Source organism: Bombyx mandarina, chromosome 25 (assembly GCF_030267445.1).
Source record: "Bombyx mandarina strain Sakado chromosome 25, ASM3026744v2".
Classification (NCBI taxonomy): Eukaryota; Metazoa; Arthropoda; class Insecta; order Lepidoptera; family Bombycidae; genus Bombyx; species Bombyx mandarina.
This window is the reverse complement of record NC_143231.1, coordinates 10993519-11017419: the sequence shown is the minus strand read 5'-3', so window position 1 is coordinate 11017419 and position 23901 is coordinate 10993519. Positions and strand designations below refer to the sequence as shown.

At 37.0% G+C, this 23901-nt stretch overlaps 2 protein-coding genes across 2 annotated transcripts in view; one reads left to right on the top strand and one right to left on the bottom strand.

The window, feature by feature from the left end:
- Window positions 1–6299: 6299 nt before the first annotated feature.
- On the bottom strand, window positions 6300–7744 carry LOC149499896 (uncharacterized). The gene has a single exon (XM_089738304.1). It carries the CDS (start codon window positions 7734–7736, stop codon window positions 6300–6302), a length of 1437 nt encoding a protein of 478 aa, XP_089594430.1. The 5' UTR covers window positions 7737–7744.
- Window positions 7745–10370: 2626 nt separating this feature from the next.
- Window positions 10371–23901, top strand: part of sas (stranded at second) — a 58434-nt gene continuing 44903 nt past the window's right edge. The window contains exon 1 of the mRNA XM_028178953.2: window positions 10371–10561. The gene's annotated coding sequence lies outside the window, so the exon portion shown is untranslated. The remainder of the gene's footprint in view (window positions 10562–23901) is intronic.

The window sequence follows — 23901 nt, the reverse complement described above, 5'->3', positions numbered from 1 at the left end:
AAAAGAAGAAATTTAGCTTAAGGTTCTATGAATGTGGAACGTTGAACTTTAATTATAGCATCTCGCATATCTCTGCGTAGCATTCATACTTAAACCGTAGGATGGCCGTTATACCAATGACGTAACCGGTCAAAACATCCGATGTACGCTAAATAAGCTCGTCTATAGTCATCTACGATTAACGAATAACGAAAAAAGCTACAAAACACGTCCGAGGATCTCTAGTGTTTTGTTTTGAAAATGGGAATATAACTAGAACGAACGATTCGAAGGAATAGCTTAAATCATTTTTTAAATAAATATTTAAACTAGATAAGCTTACAATAATAGCCTTTTCTTCGGTTTCCGCGAGTCGTAGTCAAAATTAAAGCTACTTTTACAGTTTGATCTCGCAAAATCTCTAATGCCAATAGAAAAACGCAAAATTAAACTATAAAATTAGTTTTAATTAAATCTAGAATGTATGTTTAGGTTGCCATACATTGACGGAGTAATATTCTCTTCTTGTTTTTCTTCACCTTATCCCACTAGGTGGGGTCGGCACAGCTAATTTTTCTCTTCCATTCTCTTATATCAGCCGTCAGCTCAACACTCACTCCTCTCTCTCTCATATCGTCATTCATACATTTCATCCATGTCTTCTTCGGTCGACCTCTTCCCCCTCTACCTTGCACTACCATTTCCATACATCTCCGAGTCACATGCATCTTCTCTCTACGCAACACATCCACGCTAACCGTCCACTCCAAAGCTCTCAATTCCTTGGGGCTCTCAATGTTACCTTAAGCACCGGTCATCGTTCTCGTCGAACCCGTCGCTTGCGACGAAGGGCTTGGCGAGTAAATTAACCCACAGACACAGCCCACTGAGTTTCTCGCCGGATCTTCTCAGTGGGTCGCGTTTCCGATCCGGTGGTGGATTCCGCGAAGCACGACTCTTGCTAGGGTTCGTGTTAGCGACAACGTCAAGTGTGAGGCCCGCGAGCTCACCTACCAGTTCGGTGAATCTAGAATAACCCCTCGAGGTAACTAGAATAGGTAGGAAAGAAAAGGGCAGATAAATCATGTTAAAGTACCCTAAAATACTAAAGCTACTTTATTCTTATAGGCTATAACTTAAAAATTTTTCAAACAGATCTGGAATCCCAAATATAATAAAGTACATTAATAACAATTTTTTTTAAAAGCATTAATGTCACGCTTCATAAAATTTCCTTCTAATGCCTATCTTTTACCCTGGAAAGCTCTATGTCTTAATATAAACAGCATTGTCTATTTGTTGTTAATAACCTAAGATTATTACTATTAGATAGATATTATTAATATAAATTATATCTATTAATTACTATCTCTTCTATCTCTAATATCATAATTCTAATCTTAACTAAGCTCAAGCGATATAAAACCCTTCTGAAAATTCCCATATTCAATACAAAATGCAGACGATGTTTTATTTATTAAAGATGCTAGTACTTTGAAATGAAAGAAAATCTGTATTTTCGGATTCGTTTTAGACCTCCACGGCAAATGTGAAATATTTCTTAAGTGATAATTTTTTTAATTACAATAAGGCTGAGACAAATTATAGTTTAATACTGATGTTACATGATGTTCTTAATAGATTATATTTTAATTGCTTAAATTAAAGTACTTAAACTTAAACTAAAGACCTCATACACGTTAAACCATAACATATGTACATGTACCTACCATATTTGTTGTCATCTATACATTTACAAAATATAGAAATGCAATTTGGAAATTTGATTTTAGGTGATTTAGATCCGATTTGGGGTATTACACCCGTATCTTTAGTCGTTTACACGAGCTTAACTCGACTCGACTCAACCTCCAACACGCGTTTTGGTATGATTAGTCGTAAAAATAAACTCCACTCAAACGTCCTTGGAAAAATTTCCTAACCGGAGTGAAGTGACCGAACTGTCAAGTTAAGGTACGTCGCGACGTACCTTGAACGTTCCTCAAGGCTGGTTTTCTATCGATGTCCAAATAGTATGTGGACCGCAAATGGAAATATATGATATTGTTGTGCAATGGCCTGGATCTGTGCATGATTCCCGCATATTTTGATAATTTAAGTTTGATAATATTTATTAATAAAGTAAATAGTTCGAGGTTAGACATTTGAAACTCTTTATTTTATTTACCTACATAAGAGACATATTTTGCTTACTACCTGATAAATAAAGTCAATGCGATTATAAGTTTTATTTATATAATAATAAACTGGTGGTTGTGGAAAAGCACTTCAACAACACGATGCAACCAAAATCACACAAAAGCGGCGAATAAAAATACAAAGCCGGATCCTAAATCTAAAATAATAATAAGTTAGAAAATAAATAATACACTTTCAGATTTACCGCACGCACACATATTTACGAATATCTATCTATCTATCTCTTAGGTTTATGGCGTTTCCTTTTAGATTTCGCCAATGTCAAGTGTATTTAATACTCTGCTTTCTATAGTGGGCTTCGTGAACGAGCAAGGTCACAGATATTCACTAAGAATTAAGTGAGTAGCTAAGAATGTTTGATGACAGGATCTCTGTTGATTTACCTAAAACAAATAAGACGCACACAATATATATACAGGGGTTAGTTCGATAACAGACAGACAAACTACAGCTTAATATTATTATGGTTAATGAATGAACTAAGAATATAAACGAAAGGGGAGTTGACAAGGGAAAGAAGAGATTTGAGATCAATGGGGCGAGGAATATCAGGAGGAATGAGATCATAGAGGGAGGAAGATAGACGAGGACAACTGAAAAACATGTGATTTGGAGAGCCTTCGTCAAGACCACATTCGCAAATAGAACTATCCCTGATATGAAGTTTAGCCAGATGGATGGGGGTACACGTATGGCCTAGCCTTAATCTACAGATCGTACTTGTAACGCGTTTATGTAAATCTTTGAAGTTGCAGAACCAAGGTCGGGGAGGAATAAAGCCTTGAATATCAGCGTAGTGTTTACCTTTAGAAAAACTAGTCTTTTGCCAACAAGAATTCCAAGAAGAAAGCAATCGTTGTTTAGCTATTGGGAGTAAATCATTAGAATAAACTCTGTAATGATCCATACAGCCAGTTGTTGTGGCGTCTTTAGCACAAAGATCTGCAGTTTCATTACCTAAAATACCACTATGGCCAGGCAACCAAGCAAGGACAACTTCAATGTTTTTAGAATGGCAGCTGAAAAGTAAATTTTTAATTTTTAGTATGTAAGGAAATTTAGATTTTGATTTAAATTGGTTAGCAACGATAGCCTGTAAACAACTCTTAGAATCAGTAAGAATAACAGATTTATTTAGTTTATGGGACTCAATGAATGATAATGCTTCCAGAATAGCTATGGACTCACCAGAGAAGACTGAAGCTTGAGGGGGGCATTTAAAATTGAGAATCACATTGTATTTAGGAATCCAGACAGCGGAGCCAACACAACCCTGGTCTGACAACTTAGAAGCATCAGTGTAAATGATGAGCCAATCGGACCAATGCTTGGCGATGTATCTATTTAACTGGGAATTTGCAGAATGGCATTTTTTTTCTATGCCGAGATCTAAAAGAACTTGAGGCTGAAAGATAAGAGCCTTAAAAGAGATGTCGAAAAGAGGAAATTTTTGATACTGAAATACAGGACAAGGAAGGCGGAGATAGCTGACAAAACTATTGAAAAGGCAGGGATAATCCTTGTGGTACCAATATTTATTAGAAGAGATAAAATCAGAAAGGATATGGAGTTTAGAGATAAGAGGATGATAAGGAGATTGAATGACTTTAAAAAGGAACCGGTCAGATAAGTATTGTCTTCTAAGGAATAAGGGGGCATCGCCGCATTCTACCTGAAGAGCATTAATAGGTGACGATTTCATAGCTCCACAGATTAATCTCAGACATTTAGATTGAAGTTTGTCAAGGGAACTCATAGCAGATTTGTTACAAGGGTCAAGAAGGAAAGTGCCATAGTCTAAGTGACTACGTACTAAGGCGTTATACATAAGTTTTTGAGTATAGGGGTGACAGCCCCACCAGACACCAGACAAGGAACGCAGAATGTTAATATTTTTCTCACATTTTTTAACAATATGATTAATATGATGGACACCAGTTAATCTAGAATTTAATACAACACCAAGAAATTTCACATTGTCTACAACCGAAAAATTTTGTTGATCGTAAGATATTGAAACGTTGGGACAAGATCTGGACCGAGAGAAAACAACCACTTTGCTTTTAGGAATAGATAGGGACAGACCGTGGTCTGAGAGCCAGTCTAGGAGATAGCCTATGCCTGAATTTAGGCGAGAAGAGGCCTCATCAATATTCTTAGAAGAAACGTAGAGTGCGAGATCATCAGCATATTGTAGAACTTGACAAAAGGAATTAACCGAAAGCTCTAAATCGTACGTATAAATACTGTAAAGTAATGGGATGAGAACTGACCCTTGGGGGAGCCCCTTCCACAGCTGTCTGGGAGAGGAAGAATAATTTGGAGCACGAATATATACGAATCTAGGAGACAGGAGATTAAAAATTATGTTTACAATCTTCACAGGAATACTCAGCTGGAGCATTTTCTGCCTGAGCACTGGAAGAAGAACATTGTCATACGCAGATGACACGTCCAGAAAAACACCTACCAAAGACTCATTTTTAGAGAAGGAAATACGAACGTCTGTTACAAATATGCTTAAACTATCCATAGTGCTAAAACCTTTTCGGAATCCAAACTGAGATTTAGCTAATATGTTCCTATTTTCTACAATCCATTCCAAACGGTTCTTGATTAAATGTTCCAATATCTTAGCCATTGTACAGGACAAAGCGATTGGCCGATAGCTAGAAGGGTCAGAGCTGGGCTTTCCAGGTTTTAAAATAGGGATGATAATTTGAGTCCTCCATTCGTCAGGTGGAGTTCCAGATAAAAATATATTATTAAGAATGGAAAGGAATACCTGTTTTACAGAGTTACTGCTTTTGGAAATAAACGAGTATGGAATCCCGTCAATTCCTGGGGATGAATCACTTAAACCTTCCAAGACAGCTGAAAGTTCCTCCCAAGAAAAGGGAGATTCAAAATCATCAGTAGGGTTAGAGGGTATAGTGGAGGGAAAAGTTTCTTCCAAGCAAGGTACAGAAGGAGGGGCTAACCTACAGGAAAAATGTTCAACCCAGTCAGAAGGATCGTTAGATGAGATGACAGGAGCAGGAACAGAGCAGCGATATCGTCTCATATTCTTCCAGACTTTAGAAGGGGGAGTAATAGGAGAGAGCTCCTCGCAAAAACGCAACCAACCAGATCTTTTCTTTTCTGATAAAAGTCTTACAGTCTTGGCTGCAATTCTCTGGTAAGAGATGAAATTTTCCGAGCTCATAGCAACCGAATAAGCATCCTCAGCTTCTGATCTGTTCTGGCAAGCTTGAGTGCACTCTGAATCCCACCACGGGGGAGAAGGGATTTTACATCTAGCAGTGTTTTTGAGAGGTATAGAATTAGCAGCAGAAGAAAGGAGAGCGTTTCTGAAACATACGTAAGAAGAAAGGACATTGCCAGGGTTAATCAAAGGAATATTCATTATTTCTTGATCTAAATGAGATCTGAATTGAGACCAATCAGCTCTGTGAATATTAAATTTTAAGAGAGGTGGAAGGGAAGCATTATGAATAGAATTAAGGGAATCAGGAATTGACAGAATGATGGTAAAGTGATCACTACCGTGAGTGGAAGGAAGGACAGACCAGGAGAGGCTAGAAGCCAAGGAAGGAGAAGTTAAGGAAAGGTCCACAGCAGTCTTTGGATTCTGAGATGGAGGAACTCTGCGAGTAGGGGACCCATCATTCAGTAAACACAAATCTAGTTCATCACAGATATCAAGAAAAGGAAAAGAAATAGAATCACAGTAATAACAACCCCAAGATGTATGGTGAATATTAAAATCACCAAGGATAAGGATAGGTGGAGGAAGACTTGTAATAATAGTTTTTAATTCAGAGAGAATAGCTAAGTTAGGTTCAGGGATGTAGATGGAGAGGAAAGAAATATTATTAACTCTAACAGCAACAGCAAAAATGTTATTACTGTGGGAAGGAAGGGAGATTTGTTTAAATATCACATTTCTAGATACTAAAATAGCAGAACCAGCATAACCATCTAACCTATCGTCCCGGAGACATGAGAAACCCGGGATCCTAAAGTTGGATCCGGGCTTAAGCCATGTCTCCTGGACAGCAAAGATAGAAGGGTTGTGTTTATTAATAAGGGTGATGATATCATTCTTCTTGTGACGAATGCTGTGACAATTCCATTGTAGGAATTTGGGCATTTTTAATAATTTTATTAAGCTCAGTAAGTTTAGATACGACATTGTTCGGTAGTTCAAAGTCCCCAAAACGGGAAAATATATTTAAAATTGTAGAAAGTAAGAGTTCCAGGAGATTGTCATTGGGAGAAACATCATCTGAAGGATAGGCACTCCCATTAGGGAGACTAGGAGGGGGAGTACTAACAATAGCTTGATGAGCTTGTCTATTATAACCTGGACTGGATGCCGGAGCTGGAGGGGATTTTTGAGTACAGTAAGTGCGACGGTACGAGACTGAATTGGATATGGCTTGGATGTGGGGAGAAGATTGGGTTAGGGTTTGGAAAGATTGAGTGGGAAACGGGGGGAGAGGCGTACGAGAAATGTCTGCAAAAGATCTTCTGACTTGTGGAAACCTGACTGCCGCTTCGTTGTATGAAATATTTTCTTGTGACATCACCAGTTTGATAGATTTCTGTCTAGAATATTCAGGGCAAGATGTATCTATGGCTTTATGGTTACCAGAGCAAAACAAACAGGTAGGTATCGGAGATAAACTATTACATTCAATACCAGAGTGAGATTTCGCACAGATAAAACAACGCGCATTTGACCGGCATTGCGTAGCAACATGTCCAAACCTGCAGCAATTATTGCATTGAATAGTTGGTAAAATGTATGTTTGAACTGGGAGGGAATTGAAAAAGCAGTAAACCCTATCAGGAAGCTTTTGGCCAATAAATGTAAGGACAACTGTCGGAGTTGGAGTCCAAATAGGGGTGTTGTTTTCAATTGATTTTTTATTGAGTCGTCGGGCTCTGATGACACGTCCAAAACCATCAGGAACTTCAATGGAAGAGACTAATTCTTCTAAGGTCCACTCTACGGGGACGCCTCTTACAATACCCATGCGAGTCACATTATAAGAAGGTATAACGGCATTGTAATTGGCTGCGACAAGACCTGGGTGATCTAGGAAGGAATTTGCGGCAACAGCAGTTTTAAATTGGACTGAGACTCGGTTTCGGCCGATACGTTTAACACCGTCTTTAGCAACGTCCTTGATATTGTTGTGGTGTAAAAAGTGACCAAACTTAATTGGGCGTAGTGCAACACTAGCCGAAGACTCGCAATCTTTGCTTACGTGGATCAAAAAGGGAGCAACATCCTGATCCAAATATCGTTTTCTGTTGCCGTCATATTCTGGTAAGGTATACACAGATTGAACAGATCCGATTACTTGTGCTACTGTATTTTTCTTTGGTGGTAAAGAGGAATGATCAGAATTTGGAGGCGATTGTCTTTTTCTAGAAGGATGGATTACCTCCGTGTCCATTGGGATTGATGAGTTAGTTGGGTCAAGGAGATAACCTCCCCCGGGATCAGGGGGGTCAACGCCGTTCATAATTACACTATTTACACTAAACTACTATATTATAATACTTACAAATAAGACAACACACTTATATAAACACACAAAACTAATAATTAGCTAATCAACAGGGAATAGAACCCAATAAAGCACCCGAAAATTATTAAACAACCAAAACACTTGCTACAAACACTTAACCACCCCTATTTACGAATAACTCAGCAACCAAAACATCAAACAAGTTCATCTAGTGTCAAACAGACAGTGGTAGCTTGACTTTGACATTAAACAATGACCATAAACTACAGAACTCAATAGGTTTGATGCTAGCTTGATCAATTTTTCCTCAAACTGATGTTGTCGTGGTGACGCAATAGCACCTTTCTACCTCACTCGAGGACAGTTGAGGAATATTGTAATGGTCGACTAAAAATACCAAACTCGAGTAAGTTTGGAGGGAATTCTCGAGCATCATCGGATGAGTTAAGAGTGGAGGACTATTTTACGAAACATCTAAAGATACGGGCATTAGTGTTTTTCATTGTCTTATTTTATTTTATTACATTTTTGTAAAATTTAAGTCATTAATTTCAGTTTTTTTTTCAGTATTTACTCAATAGTGTCGTGTTAATTATGGAAACTTATTTGGTTTTTGTTTACCTATCTTTAATTATATAATATGTGGATGTGCTATTAGTTTCCCAAATACATAAATAGATGAATATTCCCGTGTTAAGAACTTCTAATTGGCTTGCTGTTGTTAGCTTAAGATATACGCTTCGTATTGTTTTCTATAAGTCTTCCCAACAAATAAAGCGTGTTGTGAGTGCGTACGGTTTGATACCTTATCTTATTCTGGTACGTATCAATAACGAGGTACAGCTTTTAATTCAGTTGTAACCTCGACCGTAAGACTATGAGCATACGGTTGGGAATGCTACCGTTAATAATTCCAAATAATCCACCGACCAACTTAGTAGGTATTTGCGTTAGTATTTGACGGTAACTCATGCCCATATGATTATATTATGTTCATATGAAACCATCTGAGTCTGATGGTTTCATGATCAGACCGTTGTACCATTAGAGGGCACCCACGTATGCTCTCTAAATTGTAATGGATGTTTATAAACTTGCAACAATTGAATTTTTCTATGGAATTTTCTATCTGTACTGTAATACATATCCGGAATCACACTTTTTTAATATGAAGCAGGGTCCTTATAAGAAGTGTGCCAAGGTGTCTATTGAGTATTGAGTCATGTAGCGCCTTGACCGATTCCGCGAGCAGATCCTGACTCCGAGGCGTCATCGCACGTTTTATTGCTCGGATGAAAGCATACGAATTTTACCCTTACTATTTGTTCCGCTGCAGAATTCGTAAGTAATTTTCTTGTTTTTACTAATATACTTGGAGAGAGGAAATCGCGGCCTGTCTTGAGTTAATCGGTTCATGACAGTACATAGAAATAGCAACAAGATGCCACCGCACATCTTAAGACCTTAGATTAATTGCAATAGTCCTTGGTATTGTAATGACGACAATCTCACCTTCAAACCGATGCACGCGAAATATTCAGTGTCACGTGCTTAGTGTGAGTTTTTTAACGTTTTCGATATCGTAAAACTTAACTCAAATTTGTATGGAGTTGGAACGTTTGCCTACGTTTGCCGCTAGGGGCGTTGTTCCAACTGCATACAAATTTGAGTCAACTTTTACGCTATCGAGAACGTTAAAAAGCTCGCACTAAGCACACAGGACTAAAACAGCCAGAACTCTTATTGAAATTAGAGGGATAAGGTTGGGCAGAATAATAAGTTGACGATGCTACTTATTGATAAACGCAGAGACAAACAACACAACTCCGCCTATTACGACCGTTGTACTATAAAAAGTCAGACTTATTACTCAAGCCTCAAGGCAGATGGCGGTATTTACGATCATGTACAGAGGTTCCGATAGCCACTGAACACTAGGTAAGCCCTAGGATCGTCTAACCATCTAAGCAAAAAATGAACCGCTAGCGATGGATTATAATGTGATCATCATCATCATAGTCGGTTGCTCTTGGCAGAGCAGTTGTGGTCATGTGGAATTCTTGCTTATTCAGATGTTTTCCATAGTTTGCGAACTGAAGCTTGGCGCACGCACTCGTTATGTGGGGTTTCAGTAAGGTCTTTTACCTAATGTGATAGCTAGCCACAATTTCTAGCTGCAGATTGACAGACTTGTTCAGTTTCAGCAGTTTTTGAATATGAATAATATGAATATTAGATGGCTTACTGTCTAAAATTGACTGAAATACTTCTGCATAATGATCGGAGATATTTATTGTGATCGTAGAAGCTTTTTAGTATTCTTCGTTTTCTCATTAATCATAATGTCCCCGTATTACGAATTTGTGCTCAGGAATTTGTATCTCATTAACCATCAAATGGATGTCATTTTCCGGTTTGAGTATAAGAAACGATGAGTCGTTCGAGCGTCTAAAATAACGGCCAGTCTGCTTTTGTGGAACAAGGTCACGGAATTAGCATCGAGAACTTGTAGTTGCGGGTCTATCGCGTTTCGCCACGACTCGAAGAAAGGCTGGAAGGCTCGCTTTCGTTGTTTACGGGGAGAAATCTCAGACCGGTCGCGCTCCCCGTAAGCGGTCAGCCGTCAGCGCGCGCCAGTACCGCGTAACGTTCCGATCTACCCGCACGTGTTGCTCGTCACATATCAAAAAACTTCGTGTATAAAACAAACATCATAACACTGATCCTTCCCGCTTCGTTGGATCGGCGCGTGTGCTGTGAAATATTTGTATTTTATTGTTACAAAAGTGCCTTTACCTGTGTTTTTCTGCAGTCCACCGGTATGTTCGTAGCTTAAGCGTATTATAGCGGTATTATTTAGGGACGCCTCGGGCCGGTAGACGCCTCTCTCTCCGAAGAACCGGCACATCACAAACTTTCCACTGATGGAGCCTCCAGCGATTTATATTCTAATGTTATGGTGTTGCGGTTTCAGTTGTGAATCGAAAGTGTGTGTCTGGCGTTAGAAATGCTTACAAATTTAACTGCGTGCATTTAGTCCACAACGCTTACAGACGACGGGAATTGTTTGCTGGTTATCTTTGTTTAAATTTAGAAACCTTTCGAAGTTATATTAAGCATTTCTACATCTACAATTTTTTTTTTTAATAATTGGAGCAGGAAGTTTAAAATACTTTAAGTAAATTTATTTCCATGAAGAAATACGACTACCATGTATTTTGATTTTCGAACAATTTAGTAAGAATTTAATTGATTTCCTATTGGATTTTAATTTCCAATAATTTAAAAATAAAAGCTTAGATTCGCTTATCTGTATAAGTAAGCGAACTTTTATTTATTTATTTATGCATATGACATTTTAATATCTCCAAAGAATTTTGTGATGTACCTTAAAGCAAATTTAGGACAATTTCGTTTTAAAGCTCCATGGTTCAAAACGACTTGGCATATGTATCTATATACACAAGCTTTATTAAACTAATCCTTGACAAATGTGACAATAGGGTTCAAAATAGCCGAAATTAAATTCAATAATTTATGTTCAAAAGCCGAAAGTCATCAAATGAATGAACTAAACGTTGTTTAGAAATTGAAAAAAATATTTAATGTAGCATTATACCGTCAACATTATCTGGATAAGCCACTAACCTATTGTAACTATACTGAGACCTTAGAACTTATATCTCAAGGTGGGTGGCGCATTTACGTTGTAGACGTCTATGAACTCTGGTAACCACTTAACACCAGGTGGGCTGTGAGCTCGTCCACCTATCTAACCAATAAATAAAAAAACCGTCTCCATCCTTGAATGCACTTTACTGACTCCGCTTCAGAAAAAAAACTGTGGTAGGCGCGCAGTCTTAAGCATGCCATAACTCGAATGAGCAACACGAATTACATTAAGGTACACGTCTAATACTAGTTAACTTATATTGGATAGCGGCTAACCTACTCTTCAAACCGGCAAGCATAACTGCGAAATAAAAAATATACATACCATACGACCCTAAAATACATCTACCACGGATAACCACGCATCTTTTACTGGTTTCTTACTTTGATCACATCAATTAAGGCTACAAAAGCTCCCGTTGATAGAAACAGCCATAAGGACCAATCTTTGAAACAACGCGTAGTGGTTAAAGCTTACGGTCTTTGTATCGATAGTCTATTGCTTAGATGGATAGACGAGCTCACAGCCCACCTGGTGTTATGTGGTTACTGGAGCCCATAGACATCTACAACGTAAATGCGCCACCCACCTTGAGATATAAGTTCTAAGGTCTCAAGTATAGTTACAACGGCTGCCCCACCCTTCAGACCGAAACGCATTACTGCTTCACGACAGAAATAAGCAGGGTGGTGGTACCTACCCATGCGGACTCACAAGAGGTGCTACCATCAGTAACCAGTGCTCCCAGCTACTATTATTATTATTATTAAATAACATTCTTCGCAGACTTATTTGTTCGCTCGGTACAGTTACCCGGATCATTACGCATTACAATGTACGTGTGTGACAGGAATATATCAAATGTTCACGTCGATCCATCGATGTATTTATAGCTTTGAGAATCCGGGTTTGGTTTCGGAATGCAAATTCAAAAGAATTCATATCTTTTGCATTCCATCGGATAGCGTCAATTATCGTAAGACGGATTGATCAGCATTAAGTTGACTAAGCATACTACGATAAACATGACTACGATATGATTTCAAATACTTTAACGAGTGGAATAAGATCTCTTATAGTATTATATTCTACAAGAGCCGTAGAAGTTTTGTAGGCAGCGGCTTGGCTCTGCCCCTGGCATTGCTGAAGTCCATGGGCGATGGTAACCACTCACCATCTGATGGGCCGTATGCTCGTCTGCCTACAAGGGATATAAAAAAAAAGACATAACAAAAACTGTTTCTACGGTTTATTAAAGGGGTTTTTCAATGTCATTATATTATTTTCGACGTATCGAATACTTTAATAATATACGAATACTTTTCGTGGTCACGGATGACGAAGGTTTTACATTTGAATATTATGCTAATCTATACATATAAATAAAATTGGAGTGTCTGTTTGTAATTTTTTTTTTGCTTAGATGGGTGGACGAGCTCACAGCCCACCTGATGTTAAGTGGTTACTGGAGCCCATAGACATCTACAACGTAAATGCGCCACCCAGCTTGAGATATAAGTTGTAAGGTCTCATGTATAGTTACAACGGCTGCCCCACCCTTGAAACCGAAACGCATTACTGCTTCACGGCAGAAATAGGCAGGGCGGTGGTACCTACCCGCGCGGACTTACAACAGGTCCTACCACCAGTAATTACGCAAATTATAATTTTGCGGGTTTGGTTTTTATTACACGATGTTATTCCTTCACCGTGGAAGTCAATCGTGAACATTTGTTGAGTACGTATTTCATTAGAAAAATTGGTACCCGCCTGCGGGATTCGAACACCGGTGCATCGCTTCAACACGAATGCACCGGACGTCTTATCTTTTAGGCCACGACGACTTGCAACTTTTTTTAGATTAACTTCGCCCCGCGGCGTCACTCGCGTTTTGACAATAACCGCGGATAACATCGCGGGACTCAACTATCAATAATAAAATTTAATGTTTCCGAAGCGAAGCGAGGGCGGGTCGCTATTAATTATAAAAACGATTATGTTTACTTTGAATTTTCGTCCCTGTTCTAAATCTTATTAAGACGATTTTTAAGCATCAAAATTTATTAAAGTTTCCCGTCCTTTAAAAGAGAATTTACTAAAGAATTACATAAGTAATTGTGTTAGGTAAAATTGAATTTTTATTTTGATATGAATTAAAACGTAGCAAATTGTGTATGTGTATATATGCTAGTTTATTTAAGCACAGAACTGAACCCGCATCCAGATAACTTTAGTCGTTGTGAGATTGGCAAAGCGATAAAACGTCTGTATGTATAAATTAGTATTTTTGTAAGCATTTATTATTTTTATCATGGTAAATGGCATGCTTCGCTGAATGCTGAATACATTTTCCATAATAAATATGAAAATGTGTTTGCTTAACAGTTATCATATAACTATTATTTTAAACGGACAGTTTTTGAACCAGAGAATGAAACAAACAGCTCTTTATCCCATTCCCGCGTAGATGTGTTGCGCCTTATATTAGTTCCGGAAAATCAAGCACCTCTATTAATAAGATATGTATGGTATGTTTTATTCTAATACTTCTCTCCATTAAATTACGTGTTGATAATCAATATGCAGCCTGGACGTGGTATTATGTGATGTGACTCAAAGCCTCCGCGTGCGAAATTTAAATTAGCATCATAGTATTCGCAAATACGTTATCAAACAATCATTATCTATCATCTATATATATAAAAATGAATAGCTGTTCGTTAGTCTCGCTAAAACTCGAGAACGGCTGGACCGATTTGGCTAATTTTGTTCTTGAATTATTTGTGGAAGTCCAGAGAAGGTTTAAAAGGTAGATAAATATGAAAATGCTCCGAATTAAATAAAAATAACAATTTTGTTTTTCTTTTGATGTGTCCCCCATCGGACGGGTTCTTTTTGTTTGTTTTAAGTTTATTTTATACAAAAGTTTAGGTCTTTTATTTATCGATTGAGGCACTACGAAGTCTGCCGGATCAGCTATTTATGAATATATACAAAAATACTTAAAACACAAATTGTATAATACATTTAACACACTAACAATTTCAACAATTCAGTACGTAATTAAACAGCTTTTGGCATCATTCGTCTATAACTATGCAAACTGTAAAATATTCGAAATGCCGGTATCTATACTTAATATTACAAAGAGGAAAGATTTGTTTGTTTGTATTGAATAGGCTCCGAAGCTACTGAACCGATTTGAAAAATTCTTTCACTGTTTGGAAGCTACACTATTCCTGAGTGACATAGGCTTCTAACTTTTTTGGAAAAAAACTAACTACTAAAACTCTAATAATGTAACCCAAGTTGTAATTGTGTACCTAAAATATCCTTTACGTCGCGTGCCCTGCGAAAACTATTCATGATAGAATAAAATAATGTACTATGACTTTGTAGAACACATTATCATTTATAAAAAGTGTCGTGACAGCATATGTCTAACTATTATAGTTCTGCCGTAATAAGTGTTCTTTTATTTAAAAAAATAAAACAACGTGAAATATCGTTGAAATATTTGTTAAAGACCCGAGCCGAGCCGGAGTCGAGCGGGCCGCTTGTATATTTATTTATTTTTTAAGTTGCACCAACAAAGTGATCATCAGTATATAATATAATGACAATAAAAAATGCTAGATTAAACTATAAAATTTCGTCTCGTGAAAACCGAAGAAACTATAGATACTACATACTTACTTATTTTATTTTAAAATTGCTAGTATTAGTATAAAAAATAAACATTACTCTACAGTAAAGGTTTTCTTAAATTAGAAACTGCGCACTACTTTGCTAGTAAAACGGAAAAGCGTTACCACTTTTCTAGGCAGTTTAAATATATCATTACCTCTGTAATTTCATAGTATAGACGCTTGTCCGTATCTTCTGACTAAATAATTACATCTCTATTCTGTATTGAAATTACAAGTGATGTTACTAATATTGAAAGTATTTATGAAGAGAGTTTCTAGTATGCAACTAAGTGAGATTGGCCGAAAAATCTAGTTTAATTTAAGCAAATGATACGATTAGGTATCTTTTCTTAATTTTAGCGGAGGTGCTAAAGACAGACTTGGTAATAGGGAGTTACGAGAGCTAACAGACATCGTGAACGCCTCCCTTGAAAAATCAGTGTGTTTAATACGTATTTTTTATAACTACTCGATCGCGTAAATGTTAACTCAAAATTTTTTGGAGTCGGAACATTTGCTTACGTTTGCCGCTAGGAGTGCTGTTCCAACTCCATACAAATTTGAGTTAACTTTTACGCTATCGATAACGTTAAAAAACTCGCACTAAGCACACTGATCAAACCTTCAATCTATTGTACTGGACATTCACTGTGAAAAACTGTCACACTCTTCAAACCGAAACGCATAGTTTTTTTGCTGTAGAAATAGATAATATGGCGATACCCATCCGTGTGGACTCATGACACATCTCCCAACCCTTAAATGCGATTGTCGATTGTAACATGCTGGTTAAACACTCATAGAATATTGCTGCCCATTGTCCGATAAATCTCTTAGTCGTCTTTTAAGACATCCACTAGAAGAAAAGCAGTTTTGCCATGCCAGATCTGCCGAAGGCTATAAATTACAATGTATTCTTTCTTATACTTCTTTGAAATTCTTCTTCTCTTTTTCATTACGGGGTTAATGACAATCTCGTTATTTTTTGTGGTCAGACCATTGTAGTACCAAAGTCAAGTATAAAGTTGTAATAAAGTAATAATGTTCGAGTCTTTCTCTCAGTAAAATGGCGGGAATTTGTTGAGACTTCAATGGGCTTTCCCCCTCACTGTACGCTTTCACAAATATTAAAAGTTAATGAGTTCCCATTATTAGGTGTTTACATCAAACTTGTGACAAATAAAACAATAGGCAATCGGGCTACAGCATAAAAGTAGTTATTAAGGATGTCAATTTAAACATGTTTTTAAATATATTTTTCATATTATAATGGAAAGTCTAGTAAACATAAGATACCTCATTGCAACTTTATAATAAGCATGTGTCGCCAATATACAGAATTGGCGCATCTAATCTTTTAATTCGTAAATTCTTTGAGCTTACGACGTACATAAGTAGATATCGATTTACAAACGACGACCAAATTAGCATCTAATTCATTAATAATTTTAGTAATTAGTAATGAATAATTTCCATTAGGCCGTTTCAATTATTTTTAAATGATAGTATTTATACTACTATATTGAAGATTTTTATAAATTCGATACTGGCAACAATATCATCGCAAGAAGCCAATTGATATACTGAGATAATTAAGACGAAATGTAGCGTGGAATTTTAGATGCAACAAACCGTAACTGATATTTTGTCATACCCGATCCTGTGGACCGAATGGAAAACAGTCGACGTCGCCCTAAGCACATCATTACGGATCCGCACGATCCATTAACAGTGCTTTTAGGTACCACAAGCACCGGTCACCGTCCTCGTCGAACCCATCGCTTGCGGTGAAGGGCTCGACAAGTAAATTAACCTATAGACATATCCCACTGAGTTTCTCGCCGGATCTTCTTAGTGGGTCGTGTTTCCGATCCGGCGGTAGATTCTGCGAAGCACTGCTCTTGCAAGGGCCAGTGTTAGCAACACCCCCGTTTGAGCCCCGTAAGTTCACCTACACGGCTCACCTACAGCTCGATGAATCTAGAATAAACCCTCGAGGTTACTAGAATAGGTAGAAAAAAAAATATTTTGACAAATACGTTTGTCAATATAATAGGATAAGGTACTGTTGTTGACACTTGTACTCAATCTATAGAACATCTGAATACATCGCACCCGAAGTCATCGGGGTTTGACCAGATGAAAAATGAATGATGGTATTGTGACTTTGTACACACGAACAGCTAACAAAATTCGTCGTGTATCTCATTTGAATTTACTTTAATACTGTTTTATTTCTATATTAAGTTTGCTTTTGTGAAAGTAAAATAGAATTTTTTTTTGCATAGAATAAAATTTTGTTTATGCGTTTACGAAATGTTAACTTACACGAGACAGTTGTTGTTTCGCTATGATTGAGACCTCAATTTATAATATACTAGCGACCCGCCCTCGCTTCGCTTCGGAAACTGTAATTTATTATTGATTTCTCCACTACTTAATGGATGTTATTATACATATAAACCTTCCTCTTCAATCACTCTGTCTATTAAAAAAAACCGCATCAAAATCCGCTGCGTAGTGTTAAAGATTTCAGCATACACAGGGACAGATATAGGGACAGAGAAAGCGACTTTGTTTTATACTATGTAGTGATTTGGTTGGTGCACGTTTACTTCTTGGTAGAAATAGGTAGGACGTTGCTACCCGTTGGGCACAACACGTTCTAAAATGTCAGGGGCAAAACAAATCGCTGCTGACGAACCGAAAGTATAACTATGTTTTGATTCTTCAAGCCGTTATTTTTAACAAAGCGTTTGAGAATAATTTATTTTGTTTTCAACTAGACCGAAACCTGATAGCGTGAAGAAGTTCTATTTCAATTGTTTTTCAAAATTTAATTCACAAACATTTGAGAAACGCTGGCCATTAAATTCTTACCATGCTTTCATTAATGTTCCATTTTGAACATCTGTCAGTTAATGAAATTTTATGTAGATTTTATTCCGAACTTCATTATATATTCATTCACCTGTGTTCATCTTCAACTGCATTGTTAGTTGGCTTTCACTTTTCCTATCAAATCCAGGTTAATAGCATAGAAATATATGAATATAGTTTCCTCTTTACATCTAGATGAGGTGAGGTATAAAACAAAATTTGTCTCTTAAACTATTTTGCTTTTTTAAATTTACGTATATATTTAGCATCTTCAAAAAAAATCCTATTTATTTATTTATTTTGTATTAAATTTTTGTTGTTTGTTTTCATAAATAACGGCTCTTCTACCCTTCTAATCGCAATGCTTGTCGGCTTGGCGGTACCATACGGATTCACAATACATCCTCCCGTCGATACAAATGACGTTTGATCTAATATTTCTACTCCATTAAAAAACAAAAAAAAATGCGTATAAAAGATTATTATAAAACTAGCCGTCCTCGCCCGCTTCGCTGCGCATTTTAAATTAACATTATTATTTATTGTCATTATTATTAGGTAGTCCAACACTCATATAAATATTAGCCTATCCAATAAGTGCCTACATGTACTTTTTACATGGATACCAAGTTTCAAGTCAATCGGATGCATAGTTCAGTAGTTATAACGGAACATCCGTAAAAACCACTGTAGATTTATATATTAGTATAGATAATAAAAAAAATAGAATCTTTGAACATGAGATCATTCCTATACCTTACAATATAAAGAATACAGCCGAAACGACTGACTAAGCCGTGACTAAAACGGTACATAATGCCCAAAACTCGAAACTCTTTTTATTTGGTCTTCGAATGCAATAAAACGCCTCCCAATTCTGGCTCGGACACGGTGAATATGCAAATCACGGTCAATACGACCCCACGGTTGACCTTCTTATTCATTTCAAGGACGTTAGTGTGGTAAACATATTATTATATGAATTATATTATTTATTATTATATGAATGGTATTTTTTTTATTAGAATAATATGAAACGTCTGGGTACTATATTTCATCTGGTGTCTCCGGCTTACTCCAGCAAAAGCATCAATTACTCATAGGTTCAGGTTTTAGATCTGACCGTGATTCGTGAAACTTCGCCACGTTTCATAATTTGTGTTATTATCGGGCCTGTTGGAAGCCCTCAACTTAGTATCAAAATATTTCTGTCGAATTATATTATAGCCACTATGTTTATACCCTTCCTCACCCACTGTAATGCACCGATGTTCCTTTTTTTTTTCTCTTACCTAAGCTGATAGCCTTGAGATGCTATTTCAGCTTTTCCTTGACGTTTAGGTGAGCTCACGGGGCTCTAACCGGGAGTGTTGCTAAAACTTGCTAACACTAGCAAGAGCCGTGCTTCGCAGAATCTATCACCGGATCGGTATCGCGACCCACTTAGAAGATCCAGCGAGAAACTCAGTGGGCTGTGTCTGTGGGTTAATTTACTCGCCGAACTCTTCGTCGCAAGTGACGGATTCCACGAGAACGACGACCGGTGTTTGGGGTTGTTACTTAGTGATTTTTAAACTACATAATTGTAAAACTTATTTCTACTTTTTTCCTAAAACTGTTCATGTTTATTATACATATATGCTGCAACTATGAAAACGTAATGCTATCCAACTCAGTTTTGTCAAAGAAACAATGTAACGAACATCAAGGGGGCCCTGAAATCCATTCTTCTCAGTCGCATGCACTCTTGGCAGAGTGGTCGTGGTCATCACTTCGGGTGGTGGTGCGCTTCACCAGACGTCGCCATTCCTTGCGTACCGCGGCCTTTCTTGTGCACTCGTTAACGGGACCGCTTAGAGCTGCCTTTATTTGGTCGGTCCATCGTAGCAGTGATCTGCCGCGCGGTCTTGTACCCTCTATCATGCCCTGCACCACAAGGCGCTCAACTGAGTCCTGGAATCCATTACAAAAGTTTAAATCAAGGTGCAATCTTTGCGTTTTACTACAAAGAAACCCATTCACCATTTACTCCCACACGCTACTCGACTCGTTCTAACGAAATTAACGTATTAAAACAATAATTAATTTAAGTCGCGCTGATCAAAACACTCAGTGTGAATGGCTGCCCACAAAAGTTCTCATCGTCTTGTGCAACTAACCTTGACACTTCAAAAGCCTTTTGAATTATCTAAAAGACACATACAATGCACGTATCCATTCTTTTTCTGTAGTAATAACTAATTGTAAATAGACATGCTTTAACAAAAACCGACTTCAAATAGAAAAAAAAAGATATTCCAAAATCGGTTGGCGTGATATTGACTTATTCATCTATTTGTCGCACATGTACTTAATGCAAATTTAAGACTTATATAGTTTTCTAATGGGTACCATTATAAAAAGTGGACTAATTTGAAATGGGATCACATGGAAAGCGTCAGCTTTCTATGAAGAAAAGAATCATGAAAAATCGATTCACCCAGTCTAAAGTTATGAGTAACAACAAACATAAAAAAAAACATACAGCCGAATTGGGAACTTCCTCCTTTTTTGAAGTCGATTAAAAAGTAAATATTTCTTTGTTTTTATTCCCTAAAGATTATATTGAATTAGACACAAGTGAGCTCAGGGTCCAGTTGGAATTTAGTGATTACTAGAACCCGTAGACGTTAAAAGTGAATGTCGAGACCCGCATTGAGATTTGAAGAAGTATATGATAATGTGATACGGCTGTCTTAACCTATTATCGTAAGAGTGCTTCATGGTAATAATAGGACGGTTGTACCTACACGTGTGTTCTTCTACTTCCTAGCTTCCTGCTTTTCTTACCCTTTATCCACGTTATGTGCGCTTAACATTTCCTCTTAACATTCTGCATAGGAATTTGACATGAGTTTTAGAAACGGCTGCCTGTCTGACGTCACCCTCCCTTAGGCTGTATCTCGATTAGCTTAACCATTACAACGTACTTTTCCTAACCCTAGCAGAGGACTTTTCTGTTTCGTCTTTTGGTATTCATTTTACTTCGTCCCTTTTTGGTACTTTAAGCTGCATTTTATTATTTGATAAAATTTACAGTAAAATTTAGATTTTTATTAATCAAAAAGATAACCTTTTCCTACATTAGTATCTTTTATAATTTTATTGCTTAGATGGGTGGACGAGCTCACAGCCCACCTGCTGTTAAGTGGTTATTGGAGTTCATGGACATCTACAGCGTAAATGCGCCACCCACCTTGAGATATAAGTTCTAAGGTCTCAAGTATAGTTACAACGGCTACCCCACCCTTCAGACCGAAACGCATTACTGCTTCACGGCAGAATTAAGCAGGGTGGTGGTACCTACCCGCGCGGACTCACAAGAGGTCCTACCACCAGTATTTCATCGGTTATTCTAATGACTGTAGTTTTTAGTTAAGTACCTGACATTCGATTAGTAGATATCCATATGAGTGATTAATACACGAACGTTGAAAACGATTTTCAAATTATAAGTTCTATAATATCCTCTTGTATAAGCACGTCAGTATTCCGTTTGCTTACAGCTGCCCGACACTTGGAATTGCGTGTTCGTGCATATAAATTGCTAGGAGCACGTTTACTACTGTTATGTTGGTACCTCGTTGCTACAGGGACATCCAAAAATGTAAAATTGGAGGTTATAATTCATTTTTTTTTTAATTGTCTTCAATAGGTCAAGATATTTGAATTTTAGGGAGAATTCCAAAATTGTTACTCAATGCTCATTACATATTATTTCATTTAAGTTACTTAGTATTATTGCGGTCAATTCTAATAAAAATTCTATTAAAAAAAATACTTAGAAACACGTCATAGAACCGGCATACATTGTTTTCTTACATTTCACCTTACGTTTCATTCGGTACAAAACTATGCAAGTAACAAAACAATGTATTCTTAGTACTTAAAACACAATACATTACGAAACATCTCGGTCACCGATTAGACGTGAAAAACTCAATGCCTCAGTATTGTTTGCATGTGGGAATGTTGTATACTGGCAACACTGTGTGGCAACTGAAAATACTGGTAACATTTTAATGTACGCTCGTTTACTAATCATCCGAATATTACCTGGTATTGAGTATTACCTAATACATATTTTGCGCTCTAGTGTTGCTGGTATGATATACTTAGTAGTGAGAATACACGAATATTTGTAATTATTTAGACCGATGAAATCACTAAGAAATAGTTTATAGAAAGAAATATATACAAATATAAAGTATAGAGATATTCGGAGAATTCAAACGACTTATCGGGTAAAAGAGTTGGCAGCTTGGCTTCTGTGCTATCAATAAGCCTTCAAGTTGTAAAACATTATTATTGTGTCTTCACTACACACGAGTAAGATACTTCAGACAATTCCAAAAAATATTTAAATGAACGAACATTAAAAAGAAACGTAATACTTACCATCTGAACTATTCAATTAAACTAATTGCATTTTTTTAAACTTGAATTAGAAATTTAAGCGAATAAAAGAGATTATATTTCAGCTATACTATATTTCTATAAGATTAATGCCTGCATTCGTAACTTCAATAATCACAACCATCTCATTACGTATTACAGAATACGGAGTTCACAATTTAGAAAATACTCTTAGCCGACTAATTGAGAGTTATCTTACACCATCTTTTTTTTATTTTTTATTGCTTAGATGGGTGGACGAGCTCACAACCCACCTGGTGTTAAGTGGTTACTGGAGCCCATAGACATCTACAACGTAAATGCGCCACCCATCTTGAGATATAAGTTCTAAGGTCTCAGCATAGTTACAACGGCTGCCCCGCCCTTCAAACCGAAACGCATTGCTGCTTCACGGCAGAAATAGGCAGAACGGTGGTACCCACCCGCGCGGACTTACAAGAGGTCTTACCACCAGTAATTACGGAAATTATAATTTTGCGGTTTTTTTCTTCATTTTGTAATCATTAAATTAATTTTATACCTCTTAATAGTGTACATTTTTCATAATTTCAGTAGGTTCACGACACGAATATTGTATATTAAATGCGGTTAGAGATCGTCATGATATCTATCGACGTTAATAATACACTAGTATTTACAAATCACACAATAAATAAATCTAGTCTATTTTTCCCAACAATTATACAGGGAGAATTTAAAAGTGACAGTGTTTTTTATTAAGGATCGTAAATCAATGATAACATCACTACTGATGGGTTCAATGCACTATACAACGCGCTTGTATTACGTTAAGGCTAAATGATCAATAACTTGTCTGTATTTGTTGGTTTTTACCCTCCAAATTGTTGATTAATCGTGTTAGGAGTTTGTAACTGGCAACACGAGTATGTACGCTCCACATTTGTGCCTTAAATTATACTAATAAGCTGGCACGATCTAAAAAACAAAGAAACAATGCTAATAATAAAGAAAGATCTCTAGAGTTGTATTTACCTCGTTCCGTGTAAAGTATTAAGGTATTTAATGTAGTGTTTTTTTTTCTTCTTTTATAATAATGGTATTTTTTTGTTGTGGATTAAAAGTAAATTTTTCCCCCCTACCTATTCGCTGGTGGCCTAAGGGAATACAGGTACGCCCAGATGGGTGGATGAGCTCACGGGCTCAACCTGAGAGTATAAGATACCGCCGGATCGAAATCGCGACCCGCTGAGAACATCCGGCGAAACTCAGCGGGCTGTGTCTATGGGTTAGTTCGTTAGAGGAATAGTCCATTCTCCGATTATTACGCTACATATCTATAGGCATACGAGCAACAAGAACTTACGTGATTGCGTTTACGTAACTAATGCCACTAGAGGTCCCGCAGTAGTCGAAATTCGACTATAATTAATTGGAATTGTAAGTTTGTACACTATTATGATTGTATTGTATACTTCTATAATCACAAATTTCGCCAAGACTA